The sequence below is a fragment of the Haliotis rufescens genome, unplaced genomic scaffold (assembly GCF_023055435.1).
Source record: "Haliotis rufescens isolate VD_foot unplaced genomic scaffold, xgHalRufe1.0.p SCAF_9, whole genome shotgun sequence".
Lineage (NCBI taxonomy): Eukaryota > Metazoa > Mollusca > Gastropoda > Lepetellida > Haliotidae > Haliotis > Haliotis rufescens.
In genome coordinates this window covers 31,006,786-31,029,689 of record NW_025964383.1, presented here as the reverse complement: position 1 = coordinate 31,029,689, position 22,904 = coordinate 31,006,786, and the positions used below count along the sequence as shown (strand labels likewise).

The following is a 22,904-nucleotide window of genomic DNA, read 5'->3' as shown; positions in this document are numbered from 1 at the left end:
GGAGACAGATGGTGGCCACCCAGCACTAAACACGGGGACAAGAGGTTCCCGGAACACCTCATCATACTTGACAAGAACAATCCCCCTGTCCAAGTCAATGAAGGCCACTCTCCCCCTCCCCACATCCAGCACCACGCCATAGTGGAGGGTAGCCTGTGTGCCGGCAGTGGGGGACATGGTGTTCTGGTGACACTCGCCCTGCTTCCTCTCCCGATACACCCTGGTACAGATACTCTCCCTGTGTCTGCCACATCTGTCTACACTGACACTCCAGGAGCGACGCTGTAGAGAAACACGGTACTCACTGTCCACATGTCCTGCCTCGCATAGCCCCATCTCCAGGACATGCCACGACACTCCCCTCACCACCCGCACCCTGGTCTCTGTCTCCCAGTATGTTGGTGTGGTGGGGAGGGGGGTGAGGGTGGAGGGGGGTGGAGGAAGGGGGATGGGGGAGCTACAGGTCCCCATGTACTCCTGTAGCCTGTTCCGCCCCTCATCCCGTGTGTCGGGCGGCGAGTTGACCAGCTCACCGTCTGTAGTTACGTGGCACCAGCCTGTGTTGGCCCGAGTCGCGTCCAGGTGACGTTTAGGACCTGGAAATAAACATTGTATTTGTCGTGTAGTAAGTTTATTTCACTGTTTGTTACAAACTGAGACACAGAAAGAGATTTACTGAAAATATCGGCTGATTGTTTGCTTGTTTCCAAACAGCGCGCTGAATGTTCGTCTGTGTTTTTCATCAGTACAGAATATCTCCCACAACTGCGCTATATTAGCGCGTTAATTACAATGTAAAACTATTACTACGAGAATTCAAAATGCATTTCATTAAGAAACAAATGGATCAATTTACCGTAAAATGCAATATAAAAGAATTTTTGGTACACTTTTGATTTACCCCCATTGTGGAGATATCTGCCAGACGTGTGTTGTGCGTGGACGATGTTCGTGTATGAAATACGATCTCAGTGAGTGAATTTCCCAACAAAAGTGTTTGTGTGTGGATTCTATATGAATCTTTTACAGAATAGGATGAAAATAAACTAAAAAGTATCGTGTTTTAGGATATTTTTGACATTTTTGTGTTCATCATCCACAGCATGAACAGGTATATTCTATGTCCGCTTCAGTCACTTTCACCGTTACACCGTCACAGTCTGTGTGTCGCCATGTACAGGTGTGTGTGTGTGTGTGTGTGCGTGCGCGTGCGTGCGTGCGTGCGTGCGTGTGTGTGTGTGTGTGTGTGTGTGTGTGTGTGTGTGTGTGTGTGTGTGTGTGTGTGTGTGTGTGAAACGTTAAGTGAAGGACAGCATTGTTTAAATTTTCTTTGAGTGTCTCGCATTATGTTTTTAGTATTACTATTAGAGATCGCAACGCAGTACTTTCTCAGAATCTAGATTGGCACATTACCTCTCGGCCGTTTCTCAAAGCCCCAAACTCCCATATCAAATCCTACATGAAATTGTTTTATGCCTGCAGTATTGAAGACGAAGTGCATTTTCTGATAACTTGTAGTCGTTATTGAGACTTTATCTCCTACAGGTCAGACCATATGCATTCTGCATGCGGTGTGATTATTTAAAAAAAACAAACTCACACGATTGATCTTGTTATTGTAAATACACCCCGACTGATACAGTGTTGCTTTTTGTGTCGGGGTGTTATAAGGAAACAATTTAAGGTAACACACGGTACTACAACCCAGGGATAAGTTTTTCTCTCGCCTCATTGCTATCCAAATGCATCCCCAGTCTGCAACCCATGATTGCCGTAAAATGCGACTAACAGGATCGGGAGGTCAGGCTCGCTGACTTGGTTGATGTATGTCATCGATCCCAGTTGCATTGATCGATGCTCATGATATCAATCACCGGTTTGTCTGGTCAAGACTCCATTATTTACAGACAGCCATCATATAGCTGGAATATTGCTCAGTGCTGCGTTAAACAACAAACCAACCAAACCACACTGGATCACCAGTCTGCAACACGGGAATTTGAGAAATAAAGACGTCTGTTATCTAACAGAGCTCAGATAAGCTGCATTTTTTGCCTAAAACGCCTAAAAATGTATCAAAATTGTCGAAATAATTTTGACTTGCTTGCGTACAAATACAGTAAAATTCGGTTATAACGAACTCAAAGGGATCACTAATTTTAATTCGTTATAACCGCAGTTCGTTATAAGCATATATGCTTTATAGTGACAAGTTTTTTTTGTTCTAAACTTCCAATTTCTAAAGTTACGTGGAGAGGGTGGACTCCCATATAACCACAATCACAATCCATCAACATTGCCCAAATAATACAAATACACATGAAAAGAAATTAAAACCACAACTGTATAACATTCTGTGTTTCACCCAATGTGAAATGTAGCGTACTATCAAATGTAACATCTCTTACCTAATCTTTATGTACAAGTCGAATGCAGGCATCACACAAACATAAACTCTACTACAGTGTAGTATGCATTGTGAGTTCATGAGACATTTTATACACTTGGGTCAGTACACGAACAGATTCATATTAGAAGTCACCTGAACTGCATTTTAAGCGGAATTATCCCTCTCTCACAGGGCAGATCAGTCATAGTGAAGGTCAATATACTAGCATAGGTCATGTAGGTCGCGAACACCTGGTTTCAGTGACACATTATAACTGCCCCCAGCCCTTCCGTCTCCCAATGTGTTGAAGAAAACCCGAACATATTTCATGATTCAGCAGACATAATTCAAAATTGTCATATCGTTTTTAGTTTCAGCAAAATCAGTAAATGCGCTATCCTGTCACCGGGTATTCTGATCCATCACCTGATTGTCTGGTTTGTTTACAGGCCGCCGTTGTATGCCAGGAGTACTGTTTCACCGCGTCAGACAACAATTACTTTTTTATGTAAATTGTGTGAGTGGCGGGTGAGTGACATGCTTACCTTTTTCGCGAACACCTGGTGTCATGATTTAAGTGATCCATTCATATTATTTTCACCGCTATTTTACTTTTTAAGCCCAATGGAATCTGTTACGGCAGATAATCTAGATAGATTATCCTTTGGCGTTGACGTTTTATACTAACTTGAAGTTGGTCGATGTTTCTGCTGGTCGGTTGAAGTGCCCGAGTTTCAACATAAGCTCTGTAGCATTTAGCAGTTGTGCTGCGTCAAGTACAATAGACTACTATATATTTTACTTTTGTATTATTGGACATAGAAGTAAACCTTCTTTTAATTATGTTAAGTTATAATACTATTATATGTCAAAAGAGAGATACTGTCAATATCTTTTAAGTTGGATATATATGTTTTATACATGGTAAGAGTTATGTCCCTTGCATTCTTTGCTTTGTGTCATAACTATATAAAATGGAATCTGATAACATGTTGCCTGCCTCATTGTTTGCAATTATACCATGACAGTTTGTGTTTTTCAGATTCGTCGTTATGTTGCTCCAATATTGCAGACTGCCACAAGAGAACGTTTAGTCACCCATTCCATGGGCGGATACAGCTTTTTTGAAAAGATGTAAGATATAAGATATATTTATTGTCTTTGGTGGTAATTTATACAGAAATAAATATTTTTTTCGAAATAAAAATGGGTGCACCCCCACCACCCCACTCCCCCACCCCCCCCCACCCCCTCTGTATCCGCCCATGCATTCACTCATTCCCGGAGATACTTACACGAAACCAGTCTAGGTTGACATGTCAGTCCAACAATGTGTACAGCGCTTCCATAGTCTGAAAGGTGGGAACTATCTTTACACATTAAGGTATTGGCTACTTTGATTGGGTAAAAGTTTGGAGATCAACAACTTAATAATAAACAACATTACATAGACAGTGACAGATTGGGGCGCAATATCTCGCATGGACACAAAATCCTTAGATTGTCTCACAAGTTTATTTAAAAGATATTTTTATGGCATTGACAGACCATTTTAGTAAATGAACCCCTGCAAGGGCGACACCACCTTACAATAATCATAAATCTCTGCTAAAAGAACATGCCATTGTATGATTCAGATTCCGATTTATTATCATGGTATGAATATACATAAACGGAAAAAAGTAACCGTTACATATGCATCTTTCAATACAAAGACATCTCCTCGACTTTAATGTCGAAATTCACAATTCATTCACGGCGCACACTTTGAATGTTTGCGTGTTTGTCGGGAGCATGATACTCACACACGTTGTTTGATTGTCAAAAGCACACAATAATTGTCTATCTATCAGGTGCTCATAAACAAAACACTATGTGCCGTGGGTATGCTGCAAACAGGGACGGCGCAAAACAAAGTTGTCAGACACTTTCATGTTCATCGAAACACAATATCATCTATGACATGGCAACACTCGAAACGTACCACGGGCCGGTTGGAAATGTGTGACGTCATGTCAACAAGCCAACCGTATTCGGTTGGTGCATGTACGGAATCGATACCAAACTGCTACATAAACAGCTCGGACAAGTCCTAGGTTGAGACCAATTAGTGGCAAAACCACACACAACCGGTTGAGGAAGCATAATATCTGACCACAACGTTCAGCGATACCCCAAATGTTGCCTCCAAATCACCGTCAGTCACGTTTAGTTTGGTGTTGACAGCATATACGGTTCAGAAGACAGGACTGAGTTGTCAGCGCGGAAGGTCGTGTAAGGGCCAACAGGCACCGAGAAGAACGTTTACTGTGCTAGCGTTACTCAACATCGTCAGTATGGGTTTGGAGGTGTCATTGTATGGGGTGGCATCACAACTCAACTGAGAACACAACTCATCATTGTTAATGGTAATTTGAATGGCATGCGCTAGCGGGACGACATCGTTTGAGATTATGTTCTACCCTTTGTGCAAATCCAGGGACGTAACGTCACGTTACAGCAGGATCAATCCGACCTCATGTTGCAAGTGTTGGAACAACTATTTTGAGGCAGCATTACATTGCTGTACTGTCATGGCATGGTGTTTCTCCATACCTCTTCCCAAAGGAATATGCCTGGGTTGAGATGGAACGACACTTACAACAGTAACAGAACCAGACGGTAACGATATAGCTAAGTTGGGCCAAGCTTTGCTTGCCATTTTGAACAACAACCCCCTGGCTGTTTTCAATCATTTCGTGTCTTCAATGCGCACCTGCTGCATCACCTGCATCAAATGGTGGTCCAATATTGACATTGTAAATTAAGTTGTTATGCCACCCCTATTTTAGGACGTGTCGCTATGTTTCCGGTTACCAGGTATGGGTTTTGTCAACGAATTTGTTAGAATAAAACATTGATCAAACGAATGACTAAATAGTGGGTTGTTATTTGCAAAAACATAACATTTACACAACTTTATGTGAAGTGACCGCCTCCGTGGGCTAGTAATAGAGCGTCCGCGTCATTCGAAAAGACGGTAAAAGATGGCACCTGTTGTTACCCTGCCTGGCACTCGGCATTAAGGGGCTTGAACAAGGACTGGTTGGCTCGGAATCATTTTACCATGTCAGAGTAGGGTACTCATGTTAAACTGAGGCATGGTATCTGAGTGAGCTAGCACTATAAAATCGGCGTTATTTAAGTGCAATAAACATGAATGCGACGTTAAACCTCATTTTCCATCACATTTTATGAAGCACGGCTAATTTCAGAAACAATTTCAGTATTGAAACAAAACTACACGTGAAAGATAAACTCCTTCGATGTTGGGACAATGCTCCTTGTCAGCAGTTGTATTACAGAAGTCCAGCATAATAGCATCATCGATCTGTGTATACAGTGCATGTTGAAAACTTCAATAAGAACAGAACAGTAGAGATATGTCTGTAAGCATTGTCACCTAACAGTACAAACCTTTTTCCAGAGTATCGTTCTTTGCTTTCAGTTCTGTGTTTTACAGGATGTCATAAAATCCTTGGTTGTACAGAAATCAACCAAGAACTGACAGTGACACTATTCAGGCAGCTGCTCACGAGTTCAATGGAGGATGACATTCCTTCAGTACTGAGACATAATCCAAATGACAAACTTAATCATCAACATTTTGAGATCCCGAAAGAGAAAAAAGGCGTAGTACAATTACACAAAGGGGATCAACGCATGAACAAGATCATGATATTTCCGTCCAAGCATTGAATTAATACTTTAAAAATTCACTTTGCTAAAGAACAGCTTGCAGACCTGTAAACTACCCCACACCCAGATCGTACCTATCTCTAAGCATATACATAACCATATACCATATACATGTATATCAAATCACAATACATTCAATTCAGTAAACATTGCTATGAATATGTATATTTCAAAGTATCTCCCAATATATAGGTTTCAAATATCAGTAGAACATACTGATAATAATGATTTAATGCATAAATGTTATGATGAGCATGTTGAGCACATATGAACTACACAAAGATAAAATACAGACACACACACCTGTCTGTCTGTCTATCTTTCTATACACGTGTGTGTGTGTGTGCGTGTGCGTGCGTGCGTGCGTGCGTGCGTGTGTGTGAATTTCATAAATTATTTAAGCTTAATCAGGTCAGTGCATGGGAAGCGGGAATACATACGCAGATTTTATGTTCGCTTCTTTTCGTGCTCATTTAAACGACAAAGACATTCATGGAGTGGCTGTGTGTGGGCTATGTTGTTATCCTAGGTACATGTTGGTAGTCAGGTCCATGCTAGATTAGATATCTATTTTTCTATTGATATTGGTCCCTGCTATTTACCTTCAATGCAATTGCAGCCAGGTGGTTTTCTGTCAGTCGTCCCTGTTGGTATTGCCTCAGCTGGTGAATCAGAACGGGAGCTCTTGTGTGTCCTTTAGATTCCTGTTCTGATAATTACCAAAAGAGAAAAGAAACTTCATGAAATATTTTGTGACTTATATGTATGAAACTTATAAAACTGTCAAATGTTCGCTGGGTAGTTGGCAATTTCCTAGATGTATGGGGATCACTACAAAAGAGTTTGCTGCAGATTGTACCTCATTGGCAAATGCATTGCATAGCTTTATTTTGATGCTGATTGGGGAACTAAATATATCAACTGCTTCAAGTTGTGTTTTACCTTTATTGTGGCCTCGACCATCACTCGTGTTGTCAGATTGTGACGTTATGGAACCAGACAGCTGTAAGTAAAGATACATGTTTCATGTGTAGACAGTCATTCATCTGGTTGCCAAACGTAACTGATATGTCACTGGATGTTTTGTGGTTCAGCTTGTATAGTCCTCTCTCTCTCTCTCTCATTCTCTCTCTCATTCTCTCCCTCTCTCTCTATGTGAATAGTGTGGATTTCCTCCAACTCAAGCATGAAAAACAAATAATTATTTGTTTATTTGAGACTGACATCACGTAAGAAAAAGTTAAATGCTTAAATAAATGTAAAGTTTATACAGAGAAGTTTCATTTGGAGGTGAACATGTCTGGAAAATAATTTTATTTCATGTTCTCATGACGATATAAGCTATCTTTATCTGTTAACTACAATTTTAAAAATACAAGCATTATTTCATTTTCAGATTGTGTTTTCCATAAATTGGAAATGATCTGTAAAGTAAAATGTAAAACTAATGTTAAAATTTGTAGATATCCCAATCCATAGCTAAACGGTTATACTCACAACATCAAAACCTGGTACCTCTATGTCTAACACAGATAAGACCGTCGTGTGTCGAGTCAGGTACTCCATTGTTGCCTGCCACTCCACTGGTGAAAAACGATATATAGAGTAGATAAACCTATCATTGAGCAGTACATTATCAACAATTATTAGTAATTAATTATCATTTAACTTGGTAGTAGCAGTAGTAGCAGCAGCAGCAGCAGTAGTAGTAGTAGTAGTCGTGGTGGTAGAAATTTCGTCACATGCGGAACATTCAGTTAAGTGAATACGTTTCCAGAACCTGATTACATACCCGTGTATAATTTGTGGAGTTTTTCTTTTCTATGATCCCTGTCCTGAAACAACAAAAAACTTGATAAGACACACTATATCTATCTACTCGTGCGTGTAACCATTAAATATGTTTGTAATTGTCCATCGTTCATTCCAGTATTCACCATTGTTATTTTTTAAAATCTATGATGAATGTTATGATAAATATGATTATATGAAAAGGTACCTTCAGTAGGTTGTCCAGATCGTGATTAAGCTTGTCGATTTCTCCCCAGCCTGCAAACAAACAAACAAACAAATCGAAAATTAATATATCAACCACTCACGTGGTGACCTTTTCAATACGTGAATGACTTTATGTTCTGTATTGAAAATTGAAGACACATATAAAGGGAATCATTGTAAGGGAGCAATACGGCAGCGATGCCTTTTATCTGGGTAAAGTAACTGAGGACCCTCAGCTGCAGGTACTTACGGCTTTCAAGATCTTTTCCATCTGTGTCCTGTGGCTCTATTTCCAATTCGGTTGTCTGGATACCTTCCTTCCGTACTGGCTGAAATACAAACAGTCATGTAATCTATGATTACTTAAGATATAACATTGGTTGAAAAGGAAGTTTGATATGTTTCTATAATCCAGATCTTGGCAGATTGCAGTTGAAGATAATATGCACCTTTCCTAAATATGTTCGTAATATGCGACAGTGAAAATATAACATAAATCATAAGATTAAGATAATCAGTCTAGGAACGTGAGATTCTTGTAAGTTACACACTTGAATGTCGGATTCTCTTCCTTCCTTCCCTGACTCAAAGTGAAGCCTCTCTGCAACAAGCAAAAACAAAAATGTTTTCACATTTTCAGTGTTAGAGAGACAATTGAGTAGCAGCAACATGCTGTCATTGTAATTTCGATCAATACATATTGCATCGATAAATACACAATAATAATAAACAGAAATAATATGTTGAAACTTACCCATTTGTTGCTCAATTCCTGGACTTTCGACATGTCCATCCTGAAAAGTAATAAAACGTTAACTTCCTTGATCTTGAAGGAACCAATGTATTCCATTTAACAGCCAACTTTTAGCAAACCATCTCAGCAAAAACTTCTTTAAATCTTAAGATGATGTTGGCACATTGTGGTCTGAATTTTTGTATTTTAATCTATTATTAGAAGAACATTTTCGGGGATTATAGATATGTATGTCACACCTTACCATCGTAAAATTGTGTTTCCATTCTGTGTATTCTTTTTTACCCAAAGCTGAAAGATTGAAACTACAATTAGAACGTACAGTCATCATTCAACTGTTGTATTATACATGTCTTGGAAATATATCCATTTATGTACTCTCATTTTACTCACATGTTATATACCAGTTGAACCACTGTAAAGGCAAATGTCCCACTGGTACAACATGTGTCAGTGTAAGAGTGTATAACGAGAGACAGATGGGAGAATGGCAAGATGAAGGACACGCAGGAGGAAGATGCAATGGCTCCAGAATGAGAGATGGAATAACTGGTGAAGCACAGATGGAAGAATTGGGGATTTGGGGTAGTAGTGGTAGAAGAAAGGAAAGAGAGAAGAACATGATCGATAACAGTTCAAATACAGAAATATGACATGTGATATATGTTATGTGGAGTTTAGACAGCAGAACAATGATATAAGAAACGATATGCTCCAGGGAGGAATGGCCAAATTGACAAGGGACTAGGGGGCAAGTAGGATGCGTGGTATACAGGACCAATTAGATGACTGGGGTGAAGTACGGTCAAGAGAAGGTGGTCTGGAGGAAGGACATGGGGAAGGCTTGGCGGAGTACATTGGAATGAAGGACAATATGAGTGGAGGAGGGAACGTGTTATGACATGTATTACTTAGTTGGCTACATTATGTTCCGAGGACATAACCATCAGTCTTATTATCTACACTACATACCATTCCTCAAGTGGGCCATTTTAACCTCGTGATACATTTGAAGCGTTTTATCTTTGATCATGACCTGAAATAAAATATATAGACAATGTGATTTTCATTATCATATCTTATTTGTTAGTCATTATTTTGCTTGCGATTCATACCCTAGATCTCTGTAATTTCAATTCTTACCGATCTTAGAAGAGGAAACATATTCTTCCTTAGTCTCATTCCCTCATGTAGGTCTGACAACTGAGCCTTGTGTGGGGCAGAGAGTTGCCCGAAGCCGCCCAAGGCTGAAATGAATAAGAAGATTTAGGTGAAGGAATATCTTTTACATCTGAAATATTTGTTCTGAATGTCATCACATCCCCCAGTAAACATCACCCCAAGCAGTTTTATAGAGAGACATCCATAATAGCTCTATACTGCATTAAGTAGCAATGAACCAAATCAACCATTTATATAACGAAATCTATAAATCGATAATTATTCTCTTTAATAATCAACATTAAACTTTGGGTTTCCTCATGTAATTTCACTGAAGGGTGAATCATTCAATCTCTTGGGACCAGGACTTTTGTTTTAGCCAAGTCAATGGATATGTCAGTCTTTCAAAACATGCATTGTTTACGTGGGCGTTTAAGGATGGAAGTACTGAAATGCATAGTGACCCTTGCTTGTTGTAAGCCAAAGTGGCTTGACCTCCAGACTATGGCGTAGCGGACGAACCTGCAAATAAACAAAGGTAACAAAGTGGCATTAATACAGTTACTATTGGTGTATATTATAAGATGTGAATATCTTTGTTTTAAGGGTGTGTAATCACAGTGTTTTCTGCTATGTATCCATGTATATATGTATCTATGTAGCTGTGTATGTACGTATGTATGTATGTATGTATGTATGTATGTATGTATGTATGTATGTATGTATGTATGTATCCATCCACCCATCAATCCATCCATCAACTTACAGATATACGCCATGTTTGTTCCAGTTTGTAACTAAATATTTTCAGCACACTGAAATCCCTGAGGAGATATTCAATCTGTTTCTTCCAAGCATCTGAAATGTTTTTGAAAAAAAGCAAAATTACTTACACCCTAAAGCATATATAATAGGTACCAACTATGAAGCTGAGAGTCGTATCATGAAGGTTGTTTGCGTTGTTATTTGCACATCTCTCGAGACGTTATTTACTCTATCTTAATCATCATCATCATCACGAAATAGCTTTATTCTATTTCACTTCATTATTTATCGTGACTTTGTAATAAACATTTACCATCAGACAAAACATCTATTTGTTTCTCCATCCCTTCTGTTTCCTGCAAACATAAAATGAAAACTTTGTTAATAATAAGCAACTCTGGAACAAACGGCTTCGAGGGAACCAGTAATGGCTATTCAATGAATATATTTTTATCCCTGTAAAACGGTTTGTCATGGGTAGGTTTGTGGAAATATACAAACACCATATGGAGGTAGGGTATTGATAAGACTGACTGGTATTAATAGCAGCTAGTTGTTATTTAAGTGTTCACATTAAATGTTGTAGTCTCATTGGTTATGAGTGTTCGGCAATCCTGCCCAGGAAACAAACTCCCCACGGAAATGACGACTCAAAATATATTTGAAGAAAATACCTGTCTCAATCGAAACACTCACACCTCTAAACCCTGCCATGATATGGTTAGTGTTACAACATACATTACCCTTTCTGCCTCGCATATTTTGGACTTCAGTTCCTTAATATCAGTTACATCTGAAATGAACAACATGCAAGTCGTCAACAAAATATTAGCTGTTAACTGCACACAGAATGAGTTTTTGTATCAACAGTACTTAAGAAATGCTGTGGGGTTTTGTTTCTTTTTTCTCTCTTCCTTTCACCAAATTTGTCAGATTAAAAATAACATTCATGATCTAACAGGGAAGTATATGTATAAACGACAAAGAGTCTGGTTTTGACTATAGAGTGCTGAATTTATTGTCATATGTAAATACACTTACAGGTTCCAAATCGCCACTTCCGACTGCTTGCGTGTGTCATGACTGTGTTGGTTTCATCCACGATATTCACACAGGAGGACAGGTCAACCGTACTGAGATCCTCTGCTGCTACAGCTGATGGGTACACCGACCTGGAAACAGGTTTTTACAAAACTGAACTCATATCAAGTAATGGTTTCAAACAATCATTAAGGCTTTAAGTTAAGGCTTCTTTCTGCAGACTTATTCAAGAAAGGAATTGGATTGTTTGATGCTTTATGTTGTTACCGGACTTGATACGACTACTAATGCTACTGATGGCGCCAACCAATAAGTACGCCGACTGCATACAATCTACATTTGCTATAACTTAATACAAACCTGAGTCTGTCCCTCTCCTCCCGTGACCTACACACCAGCAGAGTGTCCCCCTGTCGGTTCAGTCTCCTGGCCACCTCCAGCATCAACGTCGTGGCTCCACTTCCGGGCACACACTTCACCTGGACATCCTTATCGTTTATGTTCTCCACCAGAATGATACATTGTTCTTTGGTAAGAAATCTCAGACAATCTCCATCAGTCTCACCAGTTTCTTTGAGCACCGACTTCGTTTCAGCAACACCAGCCCAGAAAGCAGTGAGCACCTGCTTATATCTGCTAGGTGTCATTACCAAAGAATCTCTTGTGACAAAATGTGAAGAATCATTTGCCAACCTTTTCAGTCGAGTCTCAAATGAGGCAGCGTCCTCGAGGATTGACGTATGAATGACTCCATGTATGGAGTTGACATCTTCATCCGTGAATCTGCTGAGTGTCTCTACCACTCCTCTGGCCACTGATGTATTGTACATCACTGTCTCAGGAGACTCTGCATCTCCATCAACCAGTGACAAAACTATCACAGGTTGTCTAGGTAGTGCCAGGAATACATCACACACTGTGAGGCTTGGACGGGGTGATGTGGGGAAATCTAGTACTTCTGATAAGGAATGGGCTAAGAACATAAAGCATGGTCCAGCCCTTGGGTTGGGAAAGTCTACCACTTCACTGGTCAGAGGATCAAATACAAAGTCGAACGCATGATTTTCTATGTGTTCAATGAGTCGTTCTTTCACTTGTGCTAAAGGGGTTCTTAGGTCCTTTGGCACGATATTCTGACCATCTGAAAATATACAAATATACAGTTCTTTGAAAGCTTGTCCACTGCACGTAGAATGCCAATTATGTGACACATTATGTTGATAAAGGCCGATGATACAGAAGATCTAAATATAGTTACATTATGTATAATTTTATTCATAGATCAAATAAACCGAATAACTGACCTGATGTATTTGTGTATGTTAAGGGCACTATTAAAAGTTTTAAGGGGCAAAGCGTTTTGGTGTCTTTCGAAGATTTGACTAAAATGTATCTATAAATAACCTCAACATACTCAACATGTCCTGGCTATAAAATATATGCTTTGTTTAAATTTATTGAAGGCACTCAGTAAAATGATTACGTTTGTTATCTTTTTGAATGAAGTAACTTCTTATTTCATAGAGACTGTCTCCAATCTGTTTCAGGTCAGGACGAAATAAGTCGTTTGTCCCCAGATATAGACCATGCTCATCCTCCTTTGCGATATTTTGCTGGAACATGAAATGAAACGTGAAGCTTGCACTGATAATGTGAAATGAAACTGGTACAGCTTTATCGATCATTGATGACTGTGGCATAAAAAACTCTTTAGGGAAACATCTTGTGATTGTCCCCTGTTTACAGATAAAATAATGTTAATCTTGACAACTGTATAGAATGATAGTAAATATCAATAATATTTCCCCGATCTTGTAAAGATGTTTTCTTAAATGTTGTAACAAATATATATGCACTTACTAGTAGCTTCCACATGCTGCCTGAAATGAGTAAACATCGAGACATTAAGAATATGATAAAAAAACATTTCCATCGACAAGTATTACAATATATTCTCGCTTAACTGAACACTAGTAGAGCATAAGAATATTTTGTTTTATGAAAGGATGGATTTGTAATCAGCCTGTGGAAAATTATGCTACAATATTTTGGCAAGGCAGATCAAGGAAAAGAACATAACAGTAGATTTACCTTTATGAGCATCCTTATTGCATTTAGCAAACTTTAAAAGAAACGGATATATCATTAGAATTCAATCATTTAACGAATCTACCTATGATCGTCGAACTTTGGTGCTGTGTGATGTAATTTCCCTTATGTCGCAAAGCTTTTCGATAAAATACAAAATTGATTCACACAGTGTACACATTAAATTATCACTTCCTTTATTACTTTTGAAAGTTACACGAGTTCGCGCAAAGTTGCGACTCTTATGCGTGCCTACAATTTGTCATCGTGCGTCCGAATCCAAGATTAGCCCTTATTCTATTTCTTGTTGTGTTAGCACTATACTCATTCTCGCGGGTTTCACTAAAACCTTCCTCCCACATCAAGCGTATATGCCACAATATTATTTAAATTATGTTTAAAGAGGCAACTCACTCACTCACTGAGCATACAGAGGCTTAGTGTAAGTTCCCGAATATTAATGTTTCCTGAATAATATTCAATATAATCATCATCATCATCAGGAAATAGCTTTATTCTATTTAACTTCATTATTTATCGTGTTTTTGTAATAAACATTTACCATCAGACAAAACATCTATTTGTTTCTTCATCCCTTCTTTTTCCTGTAAACATAAAATGAAAACTTTGTTAATAATCAGCAACTCTGGAACAAACGGCTTCGAGGGAACCAGTTATGGCTATTCAATGAATATATTCTTATCCCTGTAAAACGGTTTGTCATGGGTAGGTTTGTGGAATTATACAAACACCATATGGAGTAGGGTATTGATACGACTGACTGGTATTAGTAGCAGCTAGTTGTTATTTAAGTGTTCACTGCATAAGAGAAGGCTATATAGAGTGGACGTGGAAGCTCTCACATAACATGTTGTAGTCTCATTGGTTATGAGTGTTTGGCAGTCCTGCCAAGGAAACAAACTCATGAGATGCATTTGTTCATGTCATCCCTACAGAAATGACGACTCAAAATATCTATGAAGAAGAGTACCTGTCTCAATCGAAACATTCACACCTCTAAACCCTGCCATGATACGGTTAGTGTTACAACATACATTACCCTTTCTGCCTCACATATTTGGGCAAATCGCCAATTCCGACTGCTTGCGTGTGTCATGACTGTGTTAGTTTCATCCACGATATTCACACAGGAGGACAGGTCAACCGTACTGAGATCCTCTGCTGCTACAGCTGATGGGTACACCGACCTGGAAACAGGTTTTTACAAAACTGAACTCATATCATGTGATGGTTTCAAACAACCATTTAAGGCTTTAAGTTAAGGCTTCTTCCTGCAGACTCATTTATACGAAAGTAATTCTATTGTTTGATGCTTTATGGCGTTACCTAATTTAATACGACTACTAATGCTACTGATGGCGCCAACCAATAAGTACGCCGACTGCATACAATCTACATTTGCTATAACTTAATACAAACCTGAGTCTGTCCCTCTCCTCCCGTGACCTACACACCAGCAGAGTGTCCCCCTGTCGGTTCAGTCTCCTGGCCACCTCCAGCATCAACGTCGTCGCTCCACTTCCGGGCAAACACTTCACCTGGACATCCTTATCGTTTATGTTCTCCACCAGAATGATACATTGTTCTTTGGTGAGAAATCTCAGACAATCACCATCAGTGTCACCAGTATCTTTAAGCACCGACTTTGTTTCAGCAACACCAGCCCAGAAAGCAGTAAGGACTTTCTCATATCTGCCAGGTGTCATTACCAAAGAATCTCTTGTGACAAAATGTGAAGAATCATTTGCCAACCTTTTCAGTTGAGTCTCAAATGAGGCAGCGTCCTCGAGGATTGACGTATGAATGACTCCATGTATGGAGTTGACATCTTCATCCGTGAATCTGCTGAGTGTCTCTATCACTCCTCTGGCCACTGATGTATTGTACATCACTGCTTCAGGAGACTCTGCATCTCCATCAACCAGTGACAAAACTATCACAGGTTGTGTAGGTAGTGCCAGGAATACATCACACACTGTGTGGCTTGGACGGGGTGATGTGGGGAAATCTAGCACTACTGATAAGGAATGGGCTAAGAACATAAAGCATGGTCCAGCCTTTGGGTTGGGATAGTCTACCACTTCACTGGTCAGAGGATCAAATACAAAGTCGAACGCGTGATTTTCTACGTGTTCAATGAGTCGTTTTTTCACTTGTTCCAAAGAGGTTGTTAGTTTTGTTGGCGCAATACCCTGACCATCTAGAAATATACAAATATACAGTTCTTGAAAGCACGCTATTACATGAAGAATGGTCATATGCCAATTCTGTGACACCGCTAATTAACGAGTATCATATAACAGATTTTTATTTGCAGACTGTGATTATCATGTGGACGGATGAGTAATTCTTTCCTACACATTATATTGTTAAAAGACTACAACACAACAGATCTAAATATGGTTACAAAATGTTCTATTCACTACATAGATCAAATTAACCAAATAAGTTAGCCCATATATATGTGTGTTTGGAGAGCACTGTTAAACGTTTCAAGGGGTAACACGTTTTGGTGTCTTTCGAAGATTTTAATAAAATGTGTATGAAAATAGCCTCACCAAACTCAACAGGAGGAAGTCCATGCTATAAAATATATGCTTTGTTGAAATTATTGAAGGCAGTCCGTAAAATGATTACGTTTATTACCTTTTTGAATGAAGTAACTTCTTATTTCATAGAGACTGTTTCCAATCTGTTTTAGGCCCGGACGAAAGAAGTCGTTTGTCCCCAGGTATAGACCATGCTCATCATCCTTTGCGATATTTTGCTGGAACATGAAATGAAACATGAAGTTTATACTGACATGACAATGTTAAATGAAACTGAAACAACTTTATTATTGATGACTGTGGCGTTAAACAATGTTCAACTCTTTAAGGAACATAACTAGTTTTGTGATTGTCGCCTATTTATAGATATAAATGGTATTTAATCTTGGCAGCTGTACAGAAAGATAGTAAATAGCAATAATTATTTTCCGTACATGCATATATGTTTTCTTAAATGTTGTAACAAATATATGTGCACTTACTAGTAGCCTCCACATCCTGCCTGCAATGATTAAAAATTGAGTAAAAATCAAGAATAGTTTAAAAACATCTCCATCGACAAGAAATGCATACATTCTGGGAATAGAAGGCAAGTATAGATTTGTTATCAGTCTGTGTATTAGGGCACACACTCCCAGAGTGTGGCACCTAATCGCCAGCTCACAAAGTCAGCCATCGAGGCAAAATGAACGTTCCACAATTGGTAGTCTAGATCAGGTACTTTGTGTATCCCTCTGACACGTGTAAATTGGCATGGCTGTCATGGCTGAAAGCTATGAATACACAATGCCATTCATACAATATGATATAATTGAAATTATGTTGAAAGTGGCGTTAAACTCACTGTCTCATTTATCATGCAGAGGAATCTTGTATGTTCTGTTATATTAATGTTTCTGACTAATATTCCACAGTTATCAATGCCTTAATATTCTGACAGTTAAACATATGTGATGATTCATTTTTCCATAAAACATTAGTTTCCATAATCGTCTATTCTATGCTTGAACCTAAAGTTTAGAATAACCCCGATTTGAAACTAAATCCACATCTTACATAACAAACAGGTCAAATGCTTGTTACCCTTCGAGTGAGTGAGTGAGTGAGTGAGTGAGTGAGTGAGTTGGGTTTAAAGCCGCTTTAAACAGTATTCCAGTTAAATCACGGCGTGTCAGCTTAATGTGGGAGGAAAAATGATGCAGGTCCCAGACGTTTACCACTTCGGTGAAACCCACGAGCACCGGTATGGTGCTGACAAACCTAGAAACATAATCGGGGCGAACCAGGATTCGAATCCACAATCATAGGTTCCTGGAGTGCCCAAGGGACGCAACTCTGCAAAGCGAATCGCGGCGCCTTAGACGACTGGGCCACCCGTGCCCCCTGTTACCCTTCGAAGTCAAATATCTTTATATATAACAGTGCTTTGAGGTGAGGTGAAATTGGGTTTAACGTCGCGTCCAAGATTATTGCACTTATATAGCGACGTGCATGCACGTGCATGTCTGTGTGTGGCTGCTTGTCCTAGTCCGGACTGATGCCGATTTATAGTGCTAGCTCACTGAGATACCATGCCGCAGTTTAACATGAATACCCCACTCAGACACAGTATACTGACTCCGAGCCGACCAGTCCTTGTTTTAGCCCCTTAATGCCGAGCGCCAGACAGGGTAACAACAAGTACAATCTTTTAACGTCTTTTTGAATGACGCGGCCCGGGATCGAACCCTGGACCTTCCGCTCTCCGGGCGGACGCTCTACCACAAGACCACGGAGGCGGTCAAACAGTGCTTTGAGTAATGTCAGCCGACATACATAACAGCTTAAACTTATATTTTACTCACTACTCCAGATATGAACTGTCCTTGGCAAATGGGTTGTACGCTTGAAATGAGTGATAAAGTGTTTTGTCTTTACGAGCAAATCCTCTTTGCGTGCACGCATGCACACACAGAGCAGTAAGTAAGACTCTTTTTTTCTAGTGTGTTCTGTGTATTTTTGAAACTGCTATAGTAGTGATTGGACGTTCAATTCATTGCAATTCACAAGCGTGATAAATGCTTATGCACAACATATACATGAAATTTGTTTGTAAAACACTGAAATATGTATCACTTCTTCTGATTAGTTCCCCTTTCTAAGGGTTGTTAGATTCACCATGAACAATTACTTTGGTCTGGAGGATAGTGTAGAGATAGTAATTGAATATATTTTGTCATATTATGTGGTTTCGTCTGACATATACAATTCTGTAGGTACAATATATGTTGTGTCAAATAATAATTACAGTTAATATATCACGATACGAGAAGAAGAAATCATTTAATAAGATTTAATTATATTTTTGGCCAAGTAACGTCAAGGTTATGTTCCAAATTTGTACACAAAATTGAAGTCTCAGCCGTAATCAAGCCTATGGGGAAGGTTACCGGTAAAGGAACCACGTGGTCGGTATTGAGTTAAGAGTGGATTTCTAATCTACAATGTCATCCCTCCAAAATTAAAAAAAATGAAGTGGATAGCTTCGAAACTGACGGTGTAAGTGTTTTCTTTTTACCACAAAACAATGATTATGAGGAAGCTACCGTGTGTTCATCTGCATATATCTTGTTATTAGCAAAGGTATAACCTTGCTAAATCAAAAAAAAAGAATAACATTGCTTAGACAGCGCGCGTTATGGTCTTTATACCCAAGACGGCCAGTATTGTATTCAACGTAATCAATTCCCAATAATTTTTATTACACCCGCAGTTGTGCCATGGACTGAACAACTTGAATCCCTCGAAAACGGTGTGTGTTCGAATTTTGTTAATTATATAATTCAATAATGTAAATAAAATGGATGCATTTAATAGGAGTATGCAATTAAAAGGAGTAACAGTTTATCATGTTTTATCATATATTATCAAGCTCACTTTAAGAAACTGGGCTACCACCCACGCTCCCATTATCCGTCGTCACTCATGAATACCACCCAAACTCTCATCAACAATAGTGTATTCGCAAAACCTAAACAAGCAGGTACTTATTTAATGTTTCTGGTTAATTATACATGACTTTATCGTTTGAGAGATACATAGATAACTTTGATATAATTATGAAAACAAACTTCTTTCACATAACAAACATTTATCATTGACAGAAACCGCAGGTATCAGGTATCAATATTGTGTTAGTTTAAAAGTTCATTGAAGAGGAACTTTCTATACGACAAATCAGTATTGTTTTATATTGCCATGGATTGAAATGGACCCATTTGTCGTAATACGCACGTTATATTAAGCTGAACGTTTATTATAAAACAAACCCATAATTGTCATTATTTTGGACAATAATTGAGTTGTCATACATTCCCTTTCTTAACATACAAACACAAAAATATTGTTTTCTATATTCATTGTCGTCAACATATTGTATTATTCATGTTAAAATGTTGAGTCCCATGAACCTCCACCGGATGCTCGGTCAGAGCATACTGAATGTCGGGCAGAAAGAAACAGATCGCGATCGCCGTTATGTTATAAGGAATGATGAAAGGTGCCCGATGAAGCGAACGTAAAATATTGCTTTCCCTGCGTGTTCTGCAGCGTCTCTGTGCTCACTTTATGCTGCATGTATGTGCTTCCGTACCTTTATGATACCTCATAACAATTTCAATTTTAAAGGCTTTAATGGACATATTTCTTCATTATTACAGTCCATACGTAACAATTAAGTCTTTTTACAATCACATAAGAAAATCATGCAGTTTTGTGCATACTCTTTATTTTAGCTGAGTACTCCTAAACGGTGATCGACCATGTGGTCCCTTTACCGGAAGCCTTCCCCATTTATTGTATTAGATATGAATTTTAGATGACACAAGTAACTTACCGTCTTTTTGTGTATTATATCAGTTCACTCTGGTGTTTCCCTTCGTCTTGTAAGAGCACGTACCCAATCCTTGATATTTATCCGTGTGATCAGTTTGAATTGTTTGTCATATCGATATGCAAGTGGTCCTTGTTTGTCATAGAACACTATCCCGCTCACTGGTCTGACTGAAACATGAACAACTACTGCGTCTGCATCACTGTGCCCATGATTTACAGATTCACAGTTTTCTCTCAGATAAACTTCTTCCTCTGCTGGTGTGCAAGGAATAAAGTGAACTTGGAATATAATCTCATCTTTGACAGATACTTCGTTTCCATCATAGTCACAGACGAGAACAGTATTCCCAATGTTATCCTCTAACGTGTCCTTGAATGCAGTTCTGTCCCTCAGAACAACGTGCTGGATGCGGATTACTTTAGTTTCATAACCATATCCCTCCAGAAAACAATTTTCCTCATGGACACCATAGAGATAAGAACCACCACATTCAGTTTTAGTAAATGCGCTTATGTATTCTGCAAGTTTGAGATTCTTGATAATATACTCTGCCAATGCTTGATCCCCTTCCTTTTGTTCAAAGTTACTTTTCAATTGAAGTGATCTGTTTTCACGAACATTCAGAAGATCATCTGCATGAGTCACACCAGGAATTTTATGGAATGTTTCTTTGAAGGTTTTCCTTTCTCTAACAAAGGTCCTGAGCGTTTCTGCAGGAATGTCAATAATGCAGTCATCAAATGTTGTCTTGGTATTGAATCTAGAAGTTGTCACAGTAGAAGCAGCTCCTACATAGAGAACAAGGAAGTCGCCAAAATCCCTACAAGCACAATGACTGTTTAATGTCACTTTCCTGTAAACATCACAGAACTGTTTTCCATCTTGAATCAAATCATGAAGTTTTGGGTCAGCAAACTCATCAAATGCGCCAGTGAAGGAATCTCCAGGCGCCAGGCCAACAAAATGAACCAGTATATATCCAGAGTTGGAGTTGCGCAGAGCTGATACTTTTCTCAGTAACTCCGCTGCTTTACAATCTCTCTTCTCCTTTTTCTTTGACTTATCTTGTTTTTCTTTCCCAACCCCAAATAGGTACTTGACATGAACCCCGGTAGACAGGACATTGCATTTTGAAGAGACATTTTTCAGAAACTTACGAACTGCCTCATCACGCCTTGGAATATTTTTTCTGTAATGACACAATCATCAGAATAAATACTAATAGTGAGTGAGTGAGTTTGGTTTAACGCCGCTTTTTAGCAATATTCCAGTGATATCATGGCGGGGGACACCAGAAATGGGCTTCACACATTGTACCCATGTCGGGATTCGAACCCAGGTCTTCGGTGTGACGAGCGACTGCTTTAACCACTAGGCTACCCGACCGCCCCAATAAATACTGATAAAACACATATCAAACACAACTTGAGAAAACAAATATCTGAACAAGGTGCAAGAAATGTATAACAATTACTAACAAGGCATTTTACAGTGTGCATATCAAATGTTGAAATACAATACTTACTCCAGACACTCTGTATGAAATGCTTCTTTCACTTGTAGACACTTTACTTGTATTATGTCTTTGTCTTTCACATAAACGTCTGCGTGTTCAGACCCTGTCGGTACCGGCTCTCCTTGCCTTGTATAAAGTATGTCTTCGGTTTTGACATAGACAGTCACGTGTTCATAACCTACTGGGATATGCTGACCTTCTTTCTCATACTTTATTTCTTCATTCTTTGCATAGACAGAAACATGATCAAACCCTGTTGGTGAGATGTCCCCTTTTCTTGCATATTTTACTTCTCCATTCCTGGCGTAGACAGAAACCTGTTCAAAACCTTCTGGTCTCAAGTCCTGTTTCCTTGCATATTTTACGTCCCGATCTCTGACAGAAACAGATACACGTTGAAAACCTTTCGGTACTAAGCTCCCCTTCTTGAGATAGGTGATGCTGTCACCTTTGCAATATACAGTGACATATTCAAAGTCCGATGGTATAGAATCCTGCAGTGTCACATAACGAACGTCTACATCCTTATGATACACACGTTGAGAGTCTTGATGTATTTCATCTCCACAATACTCACAAAGTTTCATGACATCTAGAACCTTGGGGTTTACATTTTACAACATGCCAGGAGAAGCGCTGACTGTTAACGTAAACTCATACGGAGGGACAAAACTCAGTTGGCTTTGCATGGAGGTGTCTTTCAAACTGCGCCGTAACCAATGTGACTAACACACATTCGTGTCAACCACGTCAACACATCACGTGATAAATAGCTATATCCTGCACAGCCACACGGTATTCATAAAGTCGAAACCGGCTCTGCAAGGAAAGAAAACACACCAGCCACGAAGGAGGATGCTCACGCTTTTGAAAAGAGGAAACTAGCATACAGGACGGAAGTGATGAAGCAACAATGACAGTATTTTTGGAATCCTATATAAAGGAAGAACATTATTTAAATCTAACTCTGTTTCACACCATCAGCCAAGACAGACGTTCTGACAGCATAC

At 39.1% G+C, this 22,904-nt stretch overlaps 1 protein-coding gene and 1 long non-coding RNA gene across 4 annotated transcripts; both read right to left on the bottom strand.

Moving 5' to 3' along the window:
* Positions 1–402: 402 nt before the first annotated feature.
* On the bottom strand, positions 403–22,664 carry LOC124151394. Of its 3 annotated transcripts, XM_048390499.1 has the most exons (24): positions 21,904–22,663; positions 20,379–21,567; positions 16,987–17,006; positions 16,602–16,722; positions 15,375–16,155; positions 15,035–15,142; positions 11,847–11,869; positions 11,549–11,598; positions 11,119–11,161; positions 10,807–10,898; positions 10,505–10,562; positions 10,023–10,126; positions 9,852–9,915; positions 9,124–9,170; positions 8,880–8,919; positions 8,677–8,726; positions 8,376–8,454; positions 8,127–8,176; positions 7,920–7,962; positions 7,625–7,710; positions 7,070–7,130; positions 6,730–6,836; positions 3,685–3,741; positions 467–596 (listed from the first exon to the last, which is right to left on the bottom strand). In XM_048390499.1, the coding sequence occupies exons 3-23, from the start codon at positions 16,999–17,001 to the stop codon at positions 3,709–3,711; spliced, it is 2,055 nt and encodes a 684-aa protein (XP_048246456.1). In that variant the 5' UTR covers positions 17,002–17,006; positions 20,379–21,567; positions 21,904–22,663; the 3' UTR covers positions 467–596; positions 3,685–3,708. The 3 variants fall into 3 exon arrangements, with proteins under 3 accessions (XP_048246455.1, XP_048246457.1, XP_048246456.1); XM_048390498.1 differs by lacking the exon at positions 3,685–3,741 and having other exon boundaries at positions 403–596; positions 21,904–22,664; XM_048390500.1 differs by lacking the exons at positions 3,685–3,741; positions 11,119–11,161; positions 11,549–11,598; positions 11,847–11,869 and adding an exon at positions 14,497–14,539 and having other exon boundaries at positions 403–596; positions 14,995–15,142; positions 21,904–22,664.
* Positions 13,394–14,484, bottom strand: LOC125377402. The gene is made up of 3 exons (XR_007219554.1): positions 14,020–14,484; positions 13,707–13,726; positions 13,394–13,459 (listed from the first exon to the last, which is right to left on the bottom strand). It is a non-coding gene; the product is annotated as an uncharacterized LOC125377402 (long non-coding RNA).
* Positions 22,665–22,904: the final 240 nt, after the last annotated feature.